This window comes from Notolabrus celidotus, chromosome 12 (genome assembly GCF_009762535.1).
Source record: "Notolabrus celidotus isolate fNotCel1 chromosome 12, fNotCel1.pri, whole genome shotgun sequence".
Classification (NCBI taxonomy): domain Eukaryota; kingdom Metazoa; phylum Chordata; class Actinopteri; order Labriformes; family Labridae; genus Notolabrus; species Notolabrus celidotus.
Window position 1 is genome coordinate 26,256,175 of NC_048283.1, and position 17,574 is coordinate 26,273,748.

Sequence of the window (17,574 nt, forward strand, 5' to 3'; positions counted from 1 at the left end):
TCACAGGGAAAAAAGGCACACTAACCCCTTTAAAAATAGACCCATAATATTCCACTACATAACCAGCAGATGCGACTCAAATCTACTGTGGAATAACAGAAAGCAATTCCTACTGTCATCACTTCAGCTGCAAAGGTGGCATGAGCCATGGCAGGGCTCAGGAGGAACAGCAGATTAAAAAGGGATGGTGAGGAGTGGTGCCCGTCAGTGACAGATTCATTAATTTGTACACCACATGAACTTTGGCTGAGGTGATGAAGAGCAGGACCTTCTACTCAAACTGAATGTAGAGGTGAGGCCTGACCATAGACTGTATAAAATATGGACTTAGTATCTGTGACGTCACCCATATGTTTCTGAAGCGCAGTTTGGGGCCAAATCGTCGGCGGGAGCCATATTACTGCTGTCGAGCGATTGTGATGTAAAGAGGCGGGCTTTGAGCCTCCTAGCCAACAGCTACAGTGTTCCTGCCTGTCAATCAAGTCAGCTGTGCCTTTCATTGGTAGACTCATAATCGCAATATCTTCAAAATTGCCGTGTTAGAAAAAAATTCACCCCCGTACGGTGAGTGCCGATCGAGAATTAGCTATCCAGACTACACTCGTCTTTTGAACCAGGCTGTAAGCATGTTTATTTCTGCTGTAAAGATCGGCTCTTTTGAATTGGTGTGTATGTGGTTTCCAGTACTTCTGGAGCCAGCCTCAAGCGGATCCTCCATGAACTGCAGGTTTTAGCACTGCACTCATATTTTTAGACTGGAGGTTGCCGCTTGGGCCTGACAATAAGAAACTTTCGCTGTTCAGGATGATAAATGCAGTGACTGATATCCTGAACACACAAACCTGCAGAAGGCCTCCCTTCAGGTCCAGCAGAAGTTTAGGGAGGCCAGGCTCGGATCCAGGGCTGCCGCTGTGCCGACACCACCGAGCCTCCAGGGAAGTGCTGCAGGAGAACGGGCCCAGCAGAAGACGGCTTCGGTCCTTCAGACCTGTTCTCACGAGCACATCTTGCAGCTCCAGCTGCACAGAAGCAGACTGAATGGCATCTGAGAGGACAGGAGGAGAAGATAATTCAAAGACTGAACATTTATGCCATTACTGAAAAAAAAAGAAATGAAAAATGGTTACTATTACAGTAATTAACACTGGAAAAGAATGAAAGGATTAAACAGATAAAAAGCCATCAAAAATAAACACTATAATGCATACATTTATTTTCTCAATCATCTAATTATAATTACAGATTTGTGGCTGAAAGCCTTTGCCAACCATTGACATCACATTTATGCTCCCATAGAATTTTGTGTAACTGCGAGATGTTACATATTTGAACACTGCACAACAATTATTTACAGGAAGAATATAATTTACTTCAGCAAAACAGCTTCAATGGTGAATAAATTAGAGGAGGTTATGAATTAGAGAAGGTACACGTTGCCAGAGCGATGTTCAAGTTCAAGATTCAAGTTAAAAAAAGGTGTTTATAAGACTGTATTACTCAGCTGTGTGAAATAATGGATTCTGATTGGTCAAAACTCCACAAAATTGATGTTCTATTTCTCAAACAGGAAAGTGTTGCTGAGGACAAACCTGATCCTACATGTCAAAGACAAATTGAAATGAATCAATCCGCACATTTCACCTCTGCCTGTTGACACTTGCAAAAAATGTAAATTTGTGCTAGCATGCTAAATCAGAAAGCAGTGTGGAGGATATTTCTAATGTTACTTTTTATTGTAAGGGCACAAACTTTAGATTGGCACTTAAAGGCTGACCAGTGCAAAGGATAAAAAAGAAGAGAGGAGGAAAACAGAAACATGAAGTGAGGTTTAAACATACAAGAAGCTGAATAGAGAGACAGAATGGGCTTTGACAGTGTTGAAAGACTGGTAGGGCGAAATGAAAATGTCTGCAGATCTTAAAAGTAACAGGCCAGAAGACCTTATTCAAGAGCTGTGCTCATTTAAGCATCAGTTCAAAAGGGAAATAGAAAAAAACAACTTTTTAGCTTTATAAATCAATCTTTTTGTTAGCTTACATATTTCTCTTGGTAATAAGCGAGATAATGTACAGTGACCAGGTTGTTATACCTTCATTGTGTGCAAGAATCATCCACATTTTTAGGGGCTTCTGCTTACCCTGTCGCTATTTCAGTCCCCTATAACCACCCACTCACTATACATTAACCCATACTGGTACACTAACATACATGACAGTTAGATAACCCTGATGAGATCCAGCCAAGGGAGCCAAACACCAATACATCCCAAAATAAACAGAAATAACAGGATCCTCAACTTAGCTAAAGATTCTCTGTGCTTTCCTTTAAAACAGAGACGTCGCTGTGGTAACAGGCCGACCTGAAGTTGCCTTTCTGGTCCAATTAATCATCGGACCAAAACCCCTCCTGCTAGCTGTTGACATGAGAGGACTGAACTAGTCAGCTAAAGCTAAAGTAAAAGCAGCCCATTTGGAGAGCTCAACCTTAGATGACTAATAATGCCCTGAGAAGCAGCTCTTAAAACACGCCTATAAACTTCAGATATTCTCACTCCAGTCTGCTTGGCTGTAAATCTGGGGAAACACAGAGAACAGCGGTACACCTGTTTAACTTCAGAACTTCTTAAAAAGATGGCTAACAACTTGTTTATTAAAATAAATTATAAATGTATCTGTAGTCTAAGGCTCGAAAGCTTTTTCTTCAGAGATGCTGTGCTTTATTCTCAAGATGTCGAGACAGCGGTTCAAGTGCCCGCCCCATGTATGGAGGCTATAGTCCTCATCGCAGCGAGCACTGGTTCGACTCATGGTCACATTGATGTTACATTTCCTGTCTCTCTTCAGCTCTCCTAACAACAAAGTAAAAAAAATGCCTGAAAAAATAACTTAAATGTTCTCCTTTGAAGAAAGACTGACTACAGCTGGGTTCGAGTTCACTTGGGGTAAAGCAGGGTAGGAGGAAATTGAAGAGAAAAATTATTACAGGGAGGGAGAAGCAAGAGAGTGTGAGAGGGAACCAAATATATTTCATGAACATGCATGTGACACTCGAGGCTAAGGAGCATTTTATTCATCATTGGTGCCCAACAGGACAACACTGAGTCCTTATGAGGTGGCTTTGCTTATTACCCGGCTACTAACTTAAAATACAAACACGTTGTCAAAAAACATTGATTGAAGATTATTTCATTGATTTAAAATCAGAATCAAGCATCTTACACAACTGGAAGATCAGTAAGAGAGCCGGGTAATAAGGAAATATAACGCCTGTCTCCTGATGTTGCAGCTATGAAGGAGCTCTCAGATATTGCATGCTGAAGGTTTCTTTACACTGCCAGGATTACAAAGTACAAAATAACTCCCACACTCCATTAGCCAATGTGTTATCTTCCATTCACATGTTTTAAAAGGAGAAATACGTGCAGACATATAGAAAGCTGAAGCTTGTGTACATAAAATGTAAATGAAAACACACAGGAATTCAGTTCAAAGCACTCCCTCCCGTTTTGTTCTGTGTCATTTACAACCCAGCTGACCGCAGTATCCTGGTGTTATAGCCAGCAGTAGCAGCAGCAGCCAGCACTCTTAATAATAAGCCTAATTTGAAGTGGTTTTAATGAGGGGAAATCCATTTCTCTTTTCTAACATCCAGGCTGGATAATCATCACCGGCATAGTTCCTCATGCACTTTCCTTTCCTGCTTCTGCCCCTTAAAGTCATATAACTTTAATGTAGCTTTGTCTCCAGTGGCGTGTCAGAAGCAAGGGCTTAGAGTCTGTCAGCACCCACGCCCCCCCCCCCACCCCCCCACCCAGTCTACAGAAACTTAAGGCTGCAGTGCGACTGAAGTTAGCTTCTGATTCGCAGCTTCAGTTGTAGAGGAGAGGGTCAGGAAAGCCAGGGACTCATCCAGAGTCTATTCCGGAGAGTCTACAGACTTAAAAACAACATAACTCCAGAGAGTGATTATTAAATAATGGAATTACTTACTACTAAATATAAAGTCAATAAATCTGACCTCACACAAACTCACTCTTCCCCGCTCTTATCAGTGAATCAGAGCTTGCATCCCCAGTTAAACATACAGTCTATGACACACATTCAGCAGAGTGGGTGGTGGAGACTAGGGTGGAAGGAAATCTTCCTTAATGTGAAATACATTTTTGGCAAAAACTTGGGCAAGATTAGATAAGATGGGAGACGTTGATTTACCGTGTTGGTTTCTCCCTGGCAGCTGTTATCTGACCACTGCCTGCCTGATTTATACCACCATTTATATGGAATCAATTAGAGGAAGCCTAAAGGAGTCATTACCTAACAAGCAGAGGCCCCTGAGGACTCTTGGGGATGGTAAGAGTGATAGAAGTAATATACTGTCACTCACTACAGTAATACGCCATTCACTCACCACAAGACCACTATAGGACACTAGAGGAAACTGGTTTCTTAGCAGGGGATGTTGACGGCCAAAATGGCACAACGCAGGGAGCTGTGTGTCATCCAAACCGTTTCACAATTACAAATGAGTTTATGAGTTACATATGTGTTCAGTGTGAAAGCAGAGCACAGCTAATGCGTTATAAAAGTGTTAATTTCTTAACAGCAGCTATCCCGATCGTACATACACTACCAGTCAAAAGTTTGGAAACACCTTCTCATTCAAGGGTTTGTATTTATTGTAATTATTTGAAATACTGTAGATTAATACCATAGACATCAAAACTATGAAAGAACATATATGGAATTATCTAATTCACCAAAAAATGTTAAACAAAGCAGAATATGTTTTATATTTTAGGTTCAGTGAATTAGCCCCCTTTTTCCTTCATGACAGCTTTGCACACTCTTGGTATTCTCTCAGTCTGCTTCATGAAGTGGTCTCCTGGAATGGTTTCTAATTAACATGAGCCTTTTCAAGAGTTCATTTGTAAAATGACTTGCCTTCTTAATGTGTTTGAGACCATCAGTTGTGTTGTTCAGAGATAGGGTTAGTACACAATGGATAGCCCTATTTGACTACTGTTGTAATCTAGATTATGGCAAAACCAGATTATTTCATAGTTTAAATGTCTTCAGTATTAATCGACAATGTTGAAAATAATTGAAATAAATAAAAACCATTGAATGAGAAGGTGCGTTCAAACTTTTGACTGGTAGTGTATGATTGTAGCTTAAAAATAACGGGCAAATAATCTGATTATAATGATTTAAATAAGCTCTAAGAATAGGGTTTCTTTCCCCTGTGTGCTGAAGTAATGCACAATAACAAGGAGAAATCTTTGTGTGTGAAGTGTATACATATGAATACGTGTGCACTAATAGTGTCCGTCCTGCCCATGTGTTCTTAGGAAATCAGAGGCACTCTACGGCAGCCTGATGGAGAGTTGAGAGATTGGGGAGGGTCTTGTTTCACGGACCTTAAGACATATGTTCTCTCTTGCTTGTGCACCTCCCTCCATTCTTTCATTGAACTATAAATGCCCCCTACCTTAGGGAGTGGTGAGCCATGGATGGAGGGAGGAATGTGGGGCTTCCACTTGCTTTTCATTAACACAGGATCTGGTAACACACCTCACTGTCAACCTAATCCTCTCTCTCTCCATCTTGTCCCTTGGCAGAGGGGGCTGCCATGACCAGGTACAGAGCCCCAGATGTTCCATGTATGAGGGGGGTGGATTACAGGGTCTTCACCCCTTTGTAACTATAGAAGTATGCTGATGAAGACAGGGTGGGTTGGGAGGAATGTACTGGCATGTACCAAGGTGACCCTGTTACTGCTCGACTTTACGCAGCTTGTCTTCTGCTTCTCCTTTTCTGCCCTGTCCTTCTGTTTCATGCCTCCTTTTAATCAACCTGTCACTTTTTCTTTCTTCCATTATTTAAAGTAACTAAGATTACAGCATGTATGATTTAAACTGTAGCCTTATTCCTTCAGTGATGCATGACGTCTCATCTTACTTCTAACTGGCGCGTGTACCACTTGCTGCAAACATTATTTGTGTAAATGTGTGAACAAAGACTCTTTCAGCATCATTTTTTATATCGCTTTGTTGGCGAGTGATGACAGGCATTAAAAAAGCTACAAATGAACGGTCGATCATCTTTCTGATGCTCTGGTTTGCTTTACTCGTAAAGAGGGATCAGTATTAGTTGTGGTGTGATTCATGAAAAGTTAAAGCTCCTGCTCCACCTCAACTCAATAAATTACGTCCTTGGATGCTCTGTTTTCCTCTCTGGCTCAAGCTGTAATTTTGACTTAGCCTGTTCATATTTTTTATTCACAAAGACATCTTTAATCCAACACCTCCTTCTCCTCATTAATTCTTTGCTGTACTTCAATTTCCATCACCCTCCTGCTTCCTCTCTTTCACAACTCCTCAGCTCACTCTTCCTCCCTCTCTGTTTCCCAGCACACTGGCAGTATCCTTTGGTCTGCTCAGGATATAGTCCATCAATCCTAACCTGCCACAGAGGACCAGCAGAGCAACAACAGCAGCAACAGTAGTTGTACAAACTGTAGCAGTAGAAGCACTACATTCCCCTGTCTTATATCTCTCATGTACAGCTCTCCCAGGGGGGTCATTCCAGCTGACTTATTGTGGCAGCTCAAACGCTCAACCTAACACAACAGAAATCCAAGCCTTTATCTCTGTAAAATTCCAAGGTATCAATTTTCGGAGGTACAGAGCGCATAAGAGAGGTCGCTGTGTTGAGTGATGAAGTCAGTGCAGCGAAGGCTAAAAGTCAGTAGATACATCTATTGTCACTAGTAATCAGTCAGCGTAATTGGAGACAGTTTGTCTCCTCTTGGTGGCAACAAATCTGGAAACACTATGTGAAGAAGCCCTGAGGGGGAATAGCAGGCGAAGTTGTGACAATGATCTACAAGTGTGCTAAATTTATCAGCAGAAAGAAAGAGAAACAACTGGGTGCTTGTTTTCAGTAAATTAACTTCTGGCATTTTCTGGTAACACTTGAACAAAGAAAAAGTTTATCTTTGAAATCTTTCTAGCAGGATTTGGAAACTTTAAAAAGTGAAGTGAATGAAATTTGAACATCTTTCAGATCTGAGGCAAAAAGATGAACATCATGGTCTCTAATCTGAGTATCCTGAACCTCTTAAGTATTTAAAAAAGCTCTTAAATAATATACATAAAGAATAGAGAAAAACTTAAGTATGAAAAATGACTGTTAACAAATATAACTTTGTGCAAAGGTAGAGCAATCCCTGTAAATAGAAGAGTGTTTCACAAGCAAAGTGGGTGGAAGGAGATTTGCTTTCATAGAGAACAGTTGACTCCAAACTTTCTTTTTCCATTGCAACGAACACAACAATTCAAAAGTGTTTATCAAAGGCAACAAATCACACATGGATAAAAGCTGAGCAGCTCGAGAAAATCAGAGCAGGGCAGCAGCACAGAGTATTGTGTCACTGTGCAGTTATGCAGATTTTAGTAAACAAAGAGCAAATTGTTTGAGGTTTTAATTAACATTTTTGACAATCATTTTATCTACAGTAACTCTATATAACAACATCTGTCAAACAGATGCAGGCACTCAGGGAGCCCGGCTCCAGCCCAGTCCTGTCCCTCTGCAAACTCAGTGGACTAGGGAAGTGCTGCTCTGCGGTACTGAGGTAACAAATGATGAGTCTTGTTTTCTAATGCATGTGGGGTGCAGGTCCTTAACTCTCTTTATGTTTCCATCTGCTGTTCAGTTTGGAAGACGTGCCAAAACACAGCAGAAACTGAAAAACAAATCAGAATCCCTGATCATCTGTTGCAGCGCTTCGGCTCACAACAAACAGTGGACAGAAACTGGAAGATTTTTGATTTACATTAGCATTAGCAGTTCTGTCATAATGGAAACACTGTGATGCCTCCTGTCAGTGCTGATGAAGGACGGGTTTGGACCTCGCATGGAAACAAACATTTCAATCTCATGCACAGTTGTGCACAAGCACTTTAAAATATCTTTCTTTCTTCGGCTCTAATACACACACATCCATGTGATCAAATACACACAGGCTCACAACAAGTTCAGATCCAAGACTAACACAAACATCTCATTTAACAGTTTACTGACTGAGCTTGTTTTTGGCAGAGGACGGCTTTGCTTTGCACATGCAAAAAGAAAAAGAAAAGAACAGAACTTCAAATAATAATGAAGCTTAAATGGTATTTAGCTTTAACCTCTCTCATTGTGACGGAATGACGGCGTCAGATCTTTCTGAAATGCAGAGAAATTACAATTCATTCATTTATTTATTTTATTTAAGTAACGTGTGGCTTTTGCATTAGACAGCTTTCTGCCCTGATTGACTCAGATTAATTGAGGTCTCTGTACATGAGGCGCATGCTCTACCATCTGAGCTAAATGCTGCCCAAAGATGTCGCATAGTTTTGAAAAAGACAAGACGGTCGGAAGAAAGTAAGACCAAGTTCTACAGAGTAACATCATCAGAAAAGGTACGCATTTATGTCTTCATCAAGTTGTGGGCTGAACTGGATGTAGCTCTGGAGGTGTCTAGACCAATACCCTTTGGTTCCATAATAAAAAGTTAAAGAACAGTTCTTTCTTTGCTTCACTGGTAGCTTCTTGTAATTGTACTTTAATTTAAAAGTACCTGGATGGGCTCCTTAATGCTCAAATGGCTAAGTTTTACCTGCAGGCACCAGATGCACAACACAAAGAGCATTTACATTCAGTCCACTGTATCATGGAGTCTAAAAACTGGGGTTTCTTTAAAAAATGATCAAATCTGCAATCTGTTTGTATTGTACTCACCCTCCATCCTAGGCCCTGACTTCATATTCAGACTTCCTGCCATGGCTGACACTGTCACTGTCACGCTGGGCCTCATCGGATGGGCCTCCGTCTCCATAACAAACACGATTTGAGCAGTGTGAAGAGACACCCTGTGGAAGGAGAGGGTCAGGGCGCTGATGCTGCTGGCTTTGTCCAGGGCAGAGGCCTGATGGTGTTGGTCAGAGCGGAAGGGATGGGCTCTCTGATGCGTCTTTGATGGGGATGACTGAGGGCTGGAGGAAGCAGTCGGAGTTTTATCCCACGTGTAGTTTGGTAAGACTTTCTTCAGGTAGGCTTTGGACTGCTCCAGCTTTGCCAGCGTGGGGTTGATTTTCAGAGGGCGGGATATCTCCACGATCAGCTCAGCTGTGGATGGAGATGAGAAAATGAGGAAAGTAAAAGCAATGAAAACACTGAACAGCAAGGGAAAGAGGCTGAATAAAATCATGTCTTTAAGTCTTTTACAGTAAATCCTGTTTCCGAGAAGTCTCTAGGTTACACTATTTCAGTTCCTTCCAATTCCTTCATTGAAAAAACTCCCTGTTTACTGAGGTCCTTGCTCCTTTGTCTTTTGGAGCCTGAACACAAAATGGACACTACCCATACGGGAATTTTAAGAACAAGCATGCTTTGCCAATGTTTTGTCATTCAACCTATGAATTACTGACTGGTACGTCGTCCTCTGAATCAAACTCTTCTTCCAATCATTCTGTTTTGCATTCATGTACCTTTTGGAAAACTGCCCCTTCCCTATTGTGCATGCACGCACCCAGGTGCTGCCCGTCTACCTGTAACATCCCAATGTGACACTGCAAAACAGCATATATGAGACCTTCTTTCATGCCAGCCTCATAAACCCAAGACTTCTGGGCTCTCTCCTGTTCTACCTCTTCTTTGTGCTCTGCTGCACTGCAGCCTTCAAACACTTGACTGGAATTTACTGAGACACATGAATTAACTCAATGCCGTTTTACACCACTTCCATTATCCCATTTTTCCACTTGGTCATGATGATGGGAGAGGGAAGCAGCTGAAAACAAGCGCAGATGTTTTTCATGGTCTCATCAAGGCACCAGTGTTCAGAGGGCTTTTTAGTGTTCTAGGCCTCCTTGTCTCCTTTCCAGGTAGGAGCACTGGATGACATGAGTGGGGTCCTTGCCAGAAGGATCCGGCAAACACACACGCACACACACACACACACACACACACTGTGCCCACAGGATTCTCTATCATTTAATCCAGTAGAAGTGAGGGAAATGATGGCTGCAGAGAGGAATTGGAGAAGCGATAGGTGGAATTTGCTGTGCAATGTAGCTTATCATTTCCACTTGACTTATCACCAGGAAACTTTCCAGTGAAGTAAATAGCCTGTAAGCAGCTGTTCATCCAGGCACCTCTACCTCCCTCCCATCTATGTACAATATTCTCCTCTGTTTTATGTCAATCTCTCCACTTCTCTCTCAGTGCTTCCTATCATTTACTCAATCCACCCCCTTCACCCTCCCCACACTGAGCTGTTTCCGATCATACACTCACAACCAGTGTTGGGGCCTTGCCATTATTTGTCCTCCATTCTGTGACACATCTCTTTCCCCATCCTACATCCTAAACACATACCTTGCTACCCCTGAATCACAGCCAGCTCTCTAGTGGTGATAAAGGGGGGGTTATCTATTTAATCAGAAACTCACTTGACTTGAGAACTGCTCTGGATAAATCTGTGTTAATCTAACTGTGCTGTTTAAGCAATCAAGAATATAAATCATGAGTTATTAGTCCATAAAATACATGCAGAACGTATTCATGTTTTTCCAACTGTCTTATTTTGCTGCTCAAATATAATATGCTTGGTTCAACTGACGTCCATCTGGTGTATCTATCAAGTTAAGACTTTAATTAAGAACTTCAACCTCATAACAGGAACAAACCCTGGGTTAAATATTAAATATAAGGCCACAAAATATTTCAAATATGAGTTTAGATGTATAAAGACACTTTGATACAGATTTCAAATGTGCCTTGTGTAGATTAGGCAGACTAAGAAAGAGGAACGATTACTTTGAAACGGAGTACAAATCAATTATTGATAGAGATCTTTCATCTTTAAACAGGGGGAGTACAACCAAGGCCTTTTCCGCAGTCAAATTCCTTTTATTGGGGACACCTCGGCTTCAGAGGAAGCTCTGTGCTCGGAGTCAGCACCGAGCCTGGAGGTGAAGAGGTGATGTTGGTGTTTGCATACCTTTAAAGAAAAAGGACTTAATGTGAACAGGCTGGGGGAATCATAGACTGGGCCTTCTCAGGTGTCAGCCACGATTAGCACTTTAGAAAGGGGAGTATCAAGGTCTGACAGAGGTACATACACACATACATATCTGCAAAGTGTGGGGGAGTGCTATCCAGGTTACTGTGCGTTTCTGACGAGGTCATGCATGACGCCGTCCCGGCTTTGAACCTGGTGGAGGGTGAAGGTGTGTGTGCAAACCACCACGAACATTGTTTTCATTCCGACAGCACCTTTGATTTCTCTGGCCGACTTTTACTTGACTCTTGACAGCAGAGCGCCTGTCTCAGACACAGGTGGCAATGTGTCCAATTACACAGGGTCCGCATGTTATGGTATGTGAGGATGTCTGTGTTTGTGAGAGCCCAGAGTTTTCTGAAGGGCATCTGCAGAATCCCACTGTCACAAAAAAGTATGATTTCAATATGGCCTGTGACACACACCTCGAGTGCCATCTGATTCAAATTAGAGTAGTTCTGGATGGTTCGGAGGGGCATGGGCTTGTATACAGTAACTGACAACATTTCTATGAACCCATAGCTTGACAGGAACCAGGAACATGGGTGAGTAATGGTTCCAATTTGTTCTAGCTAATCTATCACCTGTTGCTTCACTCGTCTCCAAGTGGTAGCAGTTACATCTCTGGGCTTACTCACTGACCCTCAAGGACTGAAACTGAGGAGTAGATGAGAGAGAGAGAGAGACAGAGAGTGCATGTATGTATCACTGTGTTCACTGAGAATCACTAAGCCCTGCTCTTGCTGAAAAAAACAAACCCACTCTGTATGTTTTCACGTACGCTTCTTCTGATCAAGCCTTGAATCTCACTGCTTCCAGAAATGTGTCTTTCTTTCTTTTTTGTATGCATCTGCATTTGTAGTGTTTATATGTACGTGAGTGTGTATGCGATAAGTGACTGCTGATAGAAGGTCAGTGCTGAATCACCATCAGGTCCGCGGTACACATGTTACAAGTGTTTCCCAATCAGCATCCTTGGGATTAAAGCTCGGTCATGAAACGGCGAGCATGTTGCTGTAAACACAAAGCGAGAGGTGGCCTCGTGGCGGTATGTTCTCCATTTGCTCCTTGTTGAAATATATCAAATGTGAAACAGTGCCAAATCAAAGTACAGCAGTCAGACATACCACACAGTCATTGGAGCATACACACATGGAAACAGACAGTTATAAAGACTTGCACATGTAAATTAAGCATTTGTGAAAACACTATAAGACGTTTAATGACACACTGTTTTGATCTACCCCTGTGTGTTCTTACTGCTCTTCATTTGTCATCAAAATTTGTCTTCATAAATCAAAACCCCAACTGAAACATAGAAGAGATAAATTCCTGTTTGTGTTGGGGTGTTGTTTGAACAACATGTATTATTATTTTTCAAAAGTCAACTTCGGTGTTTCTGCTCTTTGCTCCACCATCCCCAAACACGAATTTATTGTCACTAAGGATTTATCAAACCAAACAACACACAGTAGAAGCTGTGTGTGTGTGTGTGTGTGTGTGTGTGTGTGTGTGTGTGTGTGTGTGTGTGTGTTTGACTGTGTGGGTGAAGGGGTGAGAGGAAACCAGTAGCATATGTGGTCAATTCCGGATCTTTCCAGCAGAGCCTGACCCGGGGCAACCTCAAACTGAGCCTGGATCCCGTCTGATTCATTTGGGAGGGTGTTTGTATCTTTGTGTACATAAGGAGAATGGTTGTGAGTGTAATGATTGAAGTTATCCTACTGAGACAAGGATAGCTCTGCTCTTAAATAGTTCAAGGGAAACACCTGGATGTAATAGCACAATGTCAACATCTGTGCTTTTCAACTAAACACTACAATCAGATGTAACTCAGAAAAATGAAAATATCTCCAGAGTTATGACAGGCATTAACCCTATTCAGCGAAACATTGGAACACCTGGTCATGAATTATACGACGTTCTGAAGTCAGTGCAGAACATCATGCAAATGAATTACATGTTGCATTTTTGAAAAGGTTTATAAACATGTCAAACATGTTGTACATGTGATTAAGTCCAGTGAGTTTTCCACAGAACACAATGAAAGACCTGTACATGCTGCACAAGACCAACAGACAGATTTATTATATGAATTATGAAACCAGAGAAAAGTTTCCTGATCTATTAAGATAGGTTGTGTTGTGTGAATCACTTTTCAGGGGCATTTATTTATTCTACCTGCAAATAATATCTCCTAATTACACGTGTGGCTTAGTGGTAGAGTGGGTCATTTCTCAATCTGATGGTGGGGGTTCAATCCCAGGTCCTGGAGTCCACAAAACAAAGTGTCCTTGAGAAAGACACTTAACCCTGAACTACCCCCAGTACTATGCCATCAGTGTGAGAATGGGATTAGTTTATACTGATGGGTGCTTCACAAACACAGTCTAGTTATCTTAGTTATGCTGTTCCAGGCTTAGAATGCCAGGGGAACTGACACAATGGGATCCCCTCTCTCTGCCTCTCACTCACTTCAATTCTTCTTGTCCCATTACAGTTACTAACCATAAACCTCTCTGGAGACTCTGAGCTCCCTTGTCTCGTAGGTTCCTCTGCTGCTGTGGATGTGCCAGACTCCAGCTGACACAACTACTACTTTCCGTCCCTGTACTATCATCTCCCTCTATCCCTCTCCAACTCGGTCTCAGCAGATGTGTGTCTAACATGAGTCTGGTCCTGCTGGAAGTTTCTGCCTGTTAAAGGAAGTTTGTCCTTGCCACTGTAACTTGCTAAATGCTGCAAAGTGCTCTGCTCATGGTGGATTAAGATGAGATCAGACTGAGTCCTGTCTGTAAGATGGGACTGGATCTTATCCTGTCTTGATGTTGGGTCTTTGTTAACAATGGAACATAGAGTATGGTCTAGACCTGCTCTGTTTGTAAAGAGTCTTCAGATAATGTTTGTTGTGATTTGTCACTATATAAATAAAGATTGATTGACTGGCAGGATGCCAACATGGTGAATTTTGGAGACAAGTCTTTCTCCTTTCAAGGTTGGATGTCTAAAGGATCAATCTCACTGGTAAAAAGAGCAGCGTATTAGGCTGCCTTGTTTGGTAACATACTAAGGAAAGAAAGGGAATGAATGTTTATTTTTTCTACTGCAAAGACAGGAGTAGTGTAAAGTAGCCCAACCTGTCACAAGTCCAGCCTGTCAAAACCAACGAGTACAACAACAACATCTCCTTGGTCATGTGTAAAAGCTGACTTAAATGTATAAATGCATGCCTCATGTAATTGTACTCCTTGTGTCATAGAAGGTAGAACGTAGACATTGACTGTAATGTGTGATGTCTGCAGAGCACAGAGTACTGCATTGTGTTGTATCAACTGATTCAAGGTGAACAAAGAAGCTCTCGAGGCTTCTCCCTGACAGAAGGTCAGGATGTGTGTGGGCAAGGGAGCACTACACATCCTGACTCATCATCAGTAAAAACATACATGCACACTGTGTGCTCATGATTTAAGCATGTGGGAGAGAGTTTGACTGTTTGTCAAAGTTATGCCTGTAGTTGGATTTCAGTGTGTGAGTGGGTCTTTGCTGCATCTGGATCCCTGGGGTTCAGGGGAGCTGAATTTTAAAGGATGACCCAGGCCTACACACATTCATGAGACACTCACAGGGATCAAAAGGGTTTACTGTGCACACAAACTCAAAAGCCTACTCATTTTTTTTATTACTGTTCTTTTTGCGTAGGATGTCAGCCACACCCTCGAGTCGAAACCGCTCATATAAATATCATATTAGCCTCAGAGACAGACATATAATCCTGTCATAGGCAACCCATATCAAAAATCATAGAGGGTAGTAATGGATCAAGTGACTCAAGCAACACCTGATAGGACACTTATGCATACCTTTGTGACATCCAACGAGAAGGACTGTGTTCATATTTGTATGTTTATACACTCTACTCTTTTTTTTGATACTTGTTATCTCTGGCCTTTTAAAGAACAGGTCAACAATACTCATAGAACAGGGGTATCCAATTAAATTCAAGGAGGTTCTGTTAGAGAAAATGTCTTGAAGCAAAGGTCTGTGATTTCATGATTGACTTGTAATATGATTCACAACCAATAAATAAAGTTTAATTCAATATGCTTATCATGAACTGGATTGTTCTTTTATAATACAAAACTTAATTTCATTTTATTAAATTAAAAAAAATCCTAAAATAAAATTTAACAGAATGTAATTTTCTTGTTTCAATTAAATAAGAAATGCTTTAAAAATATACATAAAGAGCTTTAAAATGCATATCAGAATAAAGTGCATTAATTTTAGAAAATGTATATTTAATTTGAGATTCCTTTTTTTAACAATGTGACGCACCTCATTGAACAGCTTTAACCTGCTTCCCTCTTTTATTCCCTCTTACTGTATATCTCACCCTCACACTTTCTGTTGTTCGACAGAGAAGTGAGCTCGCTCTGACGTTTTAAATCAAACCCAGAATCGTCTCAGTCAACCCCTGAGTCAGTCAGTATTTTTCCCGCTGAGTCTCTCTTTCCTCTCGGCTGCCTACCCCATGTTTGTGTGTCTGTATCACACGCCACCTGGATCCAGTCACAAGGCTAATCCAAGTAAAGGATTTGATTGGTTAAGCAGCATTACGTGTGACGACTTGCGATGAATGTGTTTCCTAAATGAATTACCTGGGCCACTAAAATCGCCACCTCAAATGTGAGAAAAGCTGCGCCTTTTAAAATCGACTTCTGTAGAAGCAGAAGCTGTGCTGGGCTGAAAAGCCACCATCTTCATATAAAAGTACTGGTCCTGACTGCATGACATCTGGGCCTGTATCTCAACCACAATTACACATTTGGCCATTGACTGTCTCATTGTGTGTGTGTGTGTGTGTGTGTGTGTGTGTGTGTGCACATAGTCCTACCTGGTCCATTGAGGAAATCTTTGATATTAAGACAGAGCAGAGGGGGAGGGATGCCTGTTTTGTTGTCCACCTCTCCGGCCACTGTCTGCAACCAGAACACATTGTAATCCAGCGACTCTGGCAGAGATTTTCCCTGGTCTGCAGAAAGATCAGGAGGACAAATAGGGCAGAGAGACAAGTGTCATGGTTTGATGGTTTGATGATTTTTGGGATACAATGATAATCTGTTTTTTTAGCATCTCTCAAACTAAAGGAGCTTGCTCACCGAGACACTTGTAGTCAGACGCTACTCCTCTTAAAGCCACATCGAACACGGACAGCTCCATCCTCTGCTTGCGGTGATGGCAACTGAGCAGAGCAGAAGGCTGTATCACCTGGAGGTACAGGAGAGGTTCCAGCACTTGGTCCCCTGCCCCTCTTCTGCCAGGCTGCCTCACTATGGTCACACCAAGGGCTTGACGAGCTGAGGACCGGGTGGGATTTGGTAGGCCCTCCAGGGTGAGAGGGGTTCTTCTTGGCAGTGGAGAGGCTGGTTGAGAGGTGTTGCTGTTGAGGATGTCCTCGGCTGTCAGAGCAGCAAGGGAACCTGGAGGAGCAGGGACAGATTCTGGAGTCGGGGAGGCCGAGGCTGGAGAGATCTCAGAGTGGATCTCAGGCTGGTTGAGGGCACTTCTTCCTATCTGCTGCAGAGAGACACAGATCCATGTAGTACTGCATCAAGCCTTATTTTATAAAAGATGCACTTTAATGTTTTCTAGACATCCTGACATAAATGGCAAATTCCAGAACTGAATCTTAAGAGACGGATTTCTTTACCTTATCCCCGGATTCCTTCTTCTCAGGTGTGCTGGGTGTTTCTATCAATGACTGGAGAGATTTTGGAGGACTTGTGCAAGAGTATGTCATGATGGAAAGCCTGCTGGCGGTCAGAAAGATGTCAAATGGAATGAAGCTCAGGTTCTTGGTGATGGTGGACTTGTGGGAAGGTCTAGCAATGCAGTGGTGGCTGGCTCCACTCTGTTGCTCTATCTGGATGATGCGAATGCGAGTACTGTCGCTGCCAAAGCCGCTGTCCTGCCCGGTCCCGCTGTGACGAGACGAGGAGTCAACACCTGCCACTGCATCTCGACTGCCACGCTTCTGCTGAGAGGGACGCACCTGTATACAAAAACAGTGAAAGGTAAGACTGAGGACACTCTGATTCTTTTAACTCCGCTGAAGAAAAGTGTAGTGGCAGGCAGAAAGTGGTCTCATATTCAGATAGTAAAAACTTACAAAGCCTGGCTCCTCAGCATCGCAGTGAGCAGAGCTTCCAAAACAGAGAGGTATCTCAAGTAAGCTACCTCTGTCATGTTCAACAAGCCTCGGGCTTACAGTTAGCAACAGCTGGCAGGCAGCTGCTAGCTGGCAGGAGTGGAGTATGACTGTTTCCCAAACTGATGAGAGATAAATCTGCTTCATCATAAAATGTAAATCTGTGCTTCAATGGTTTCTGCTCGATGCTGAAGTTCTCTGTTAATCCTCAGATTGTTTCTTTGCAGTGACTTTGATTTGGATCATACTTGTTTTTG

At 42.2% G+C, this 17,574-nt stretch overlaps 1 protein-coding gene across 1 annotated transcript in view; it reads right to left on the reverse strand.

The window, feature by feature from the left end:
* LOC117822768 (vacuolar protein sorting-associated protein 13B-like) overlaps window positions 1-17,574 on the reverse strand; it is a 288,297-nt gene that overhangs the window by 74,611 nt on the left and 196,112 nt on the right. Inside the window, 5 exon segments of the mRNA XM_034697674.1 lie at window positions 843-1,045; window positions 8,787-9,173; window positions 16,004-16,141; window positions 16,269-16,683; window positions 16,820-17,161. Coding sequence (XP_034553565.1) covers window positions 843-1,045; window positions 8,787-9,173; window positions 16,004-16,141; window positions 16,269-16,683; window positions 16,820-17,161 — 1,485 coding nt within the window.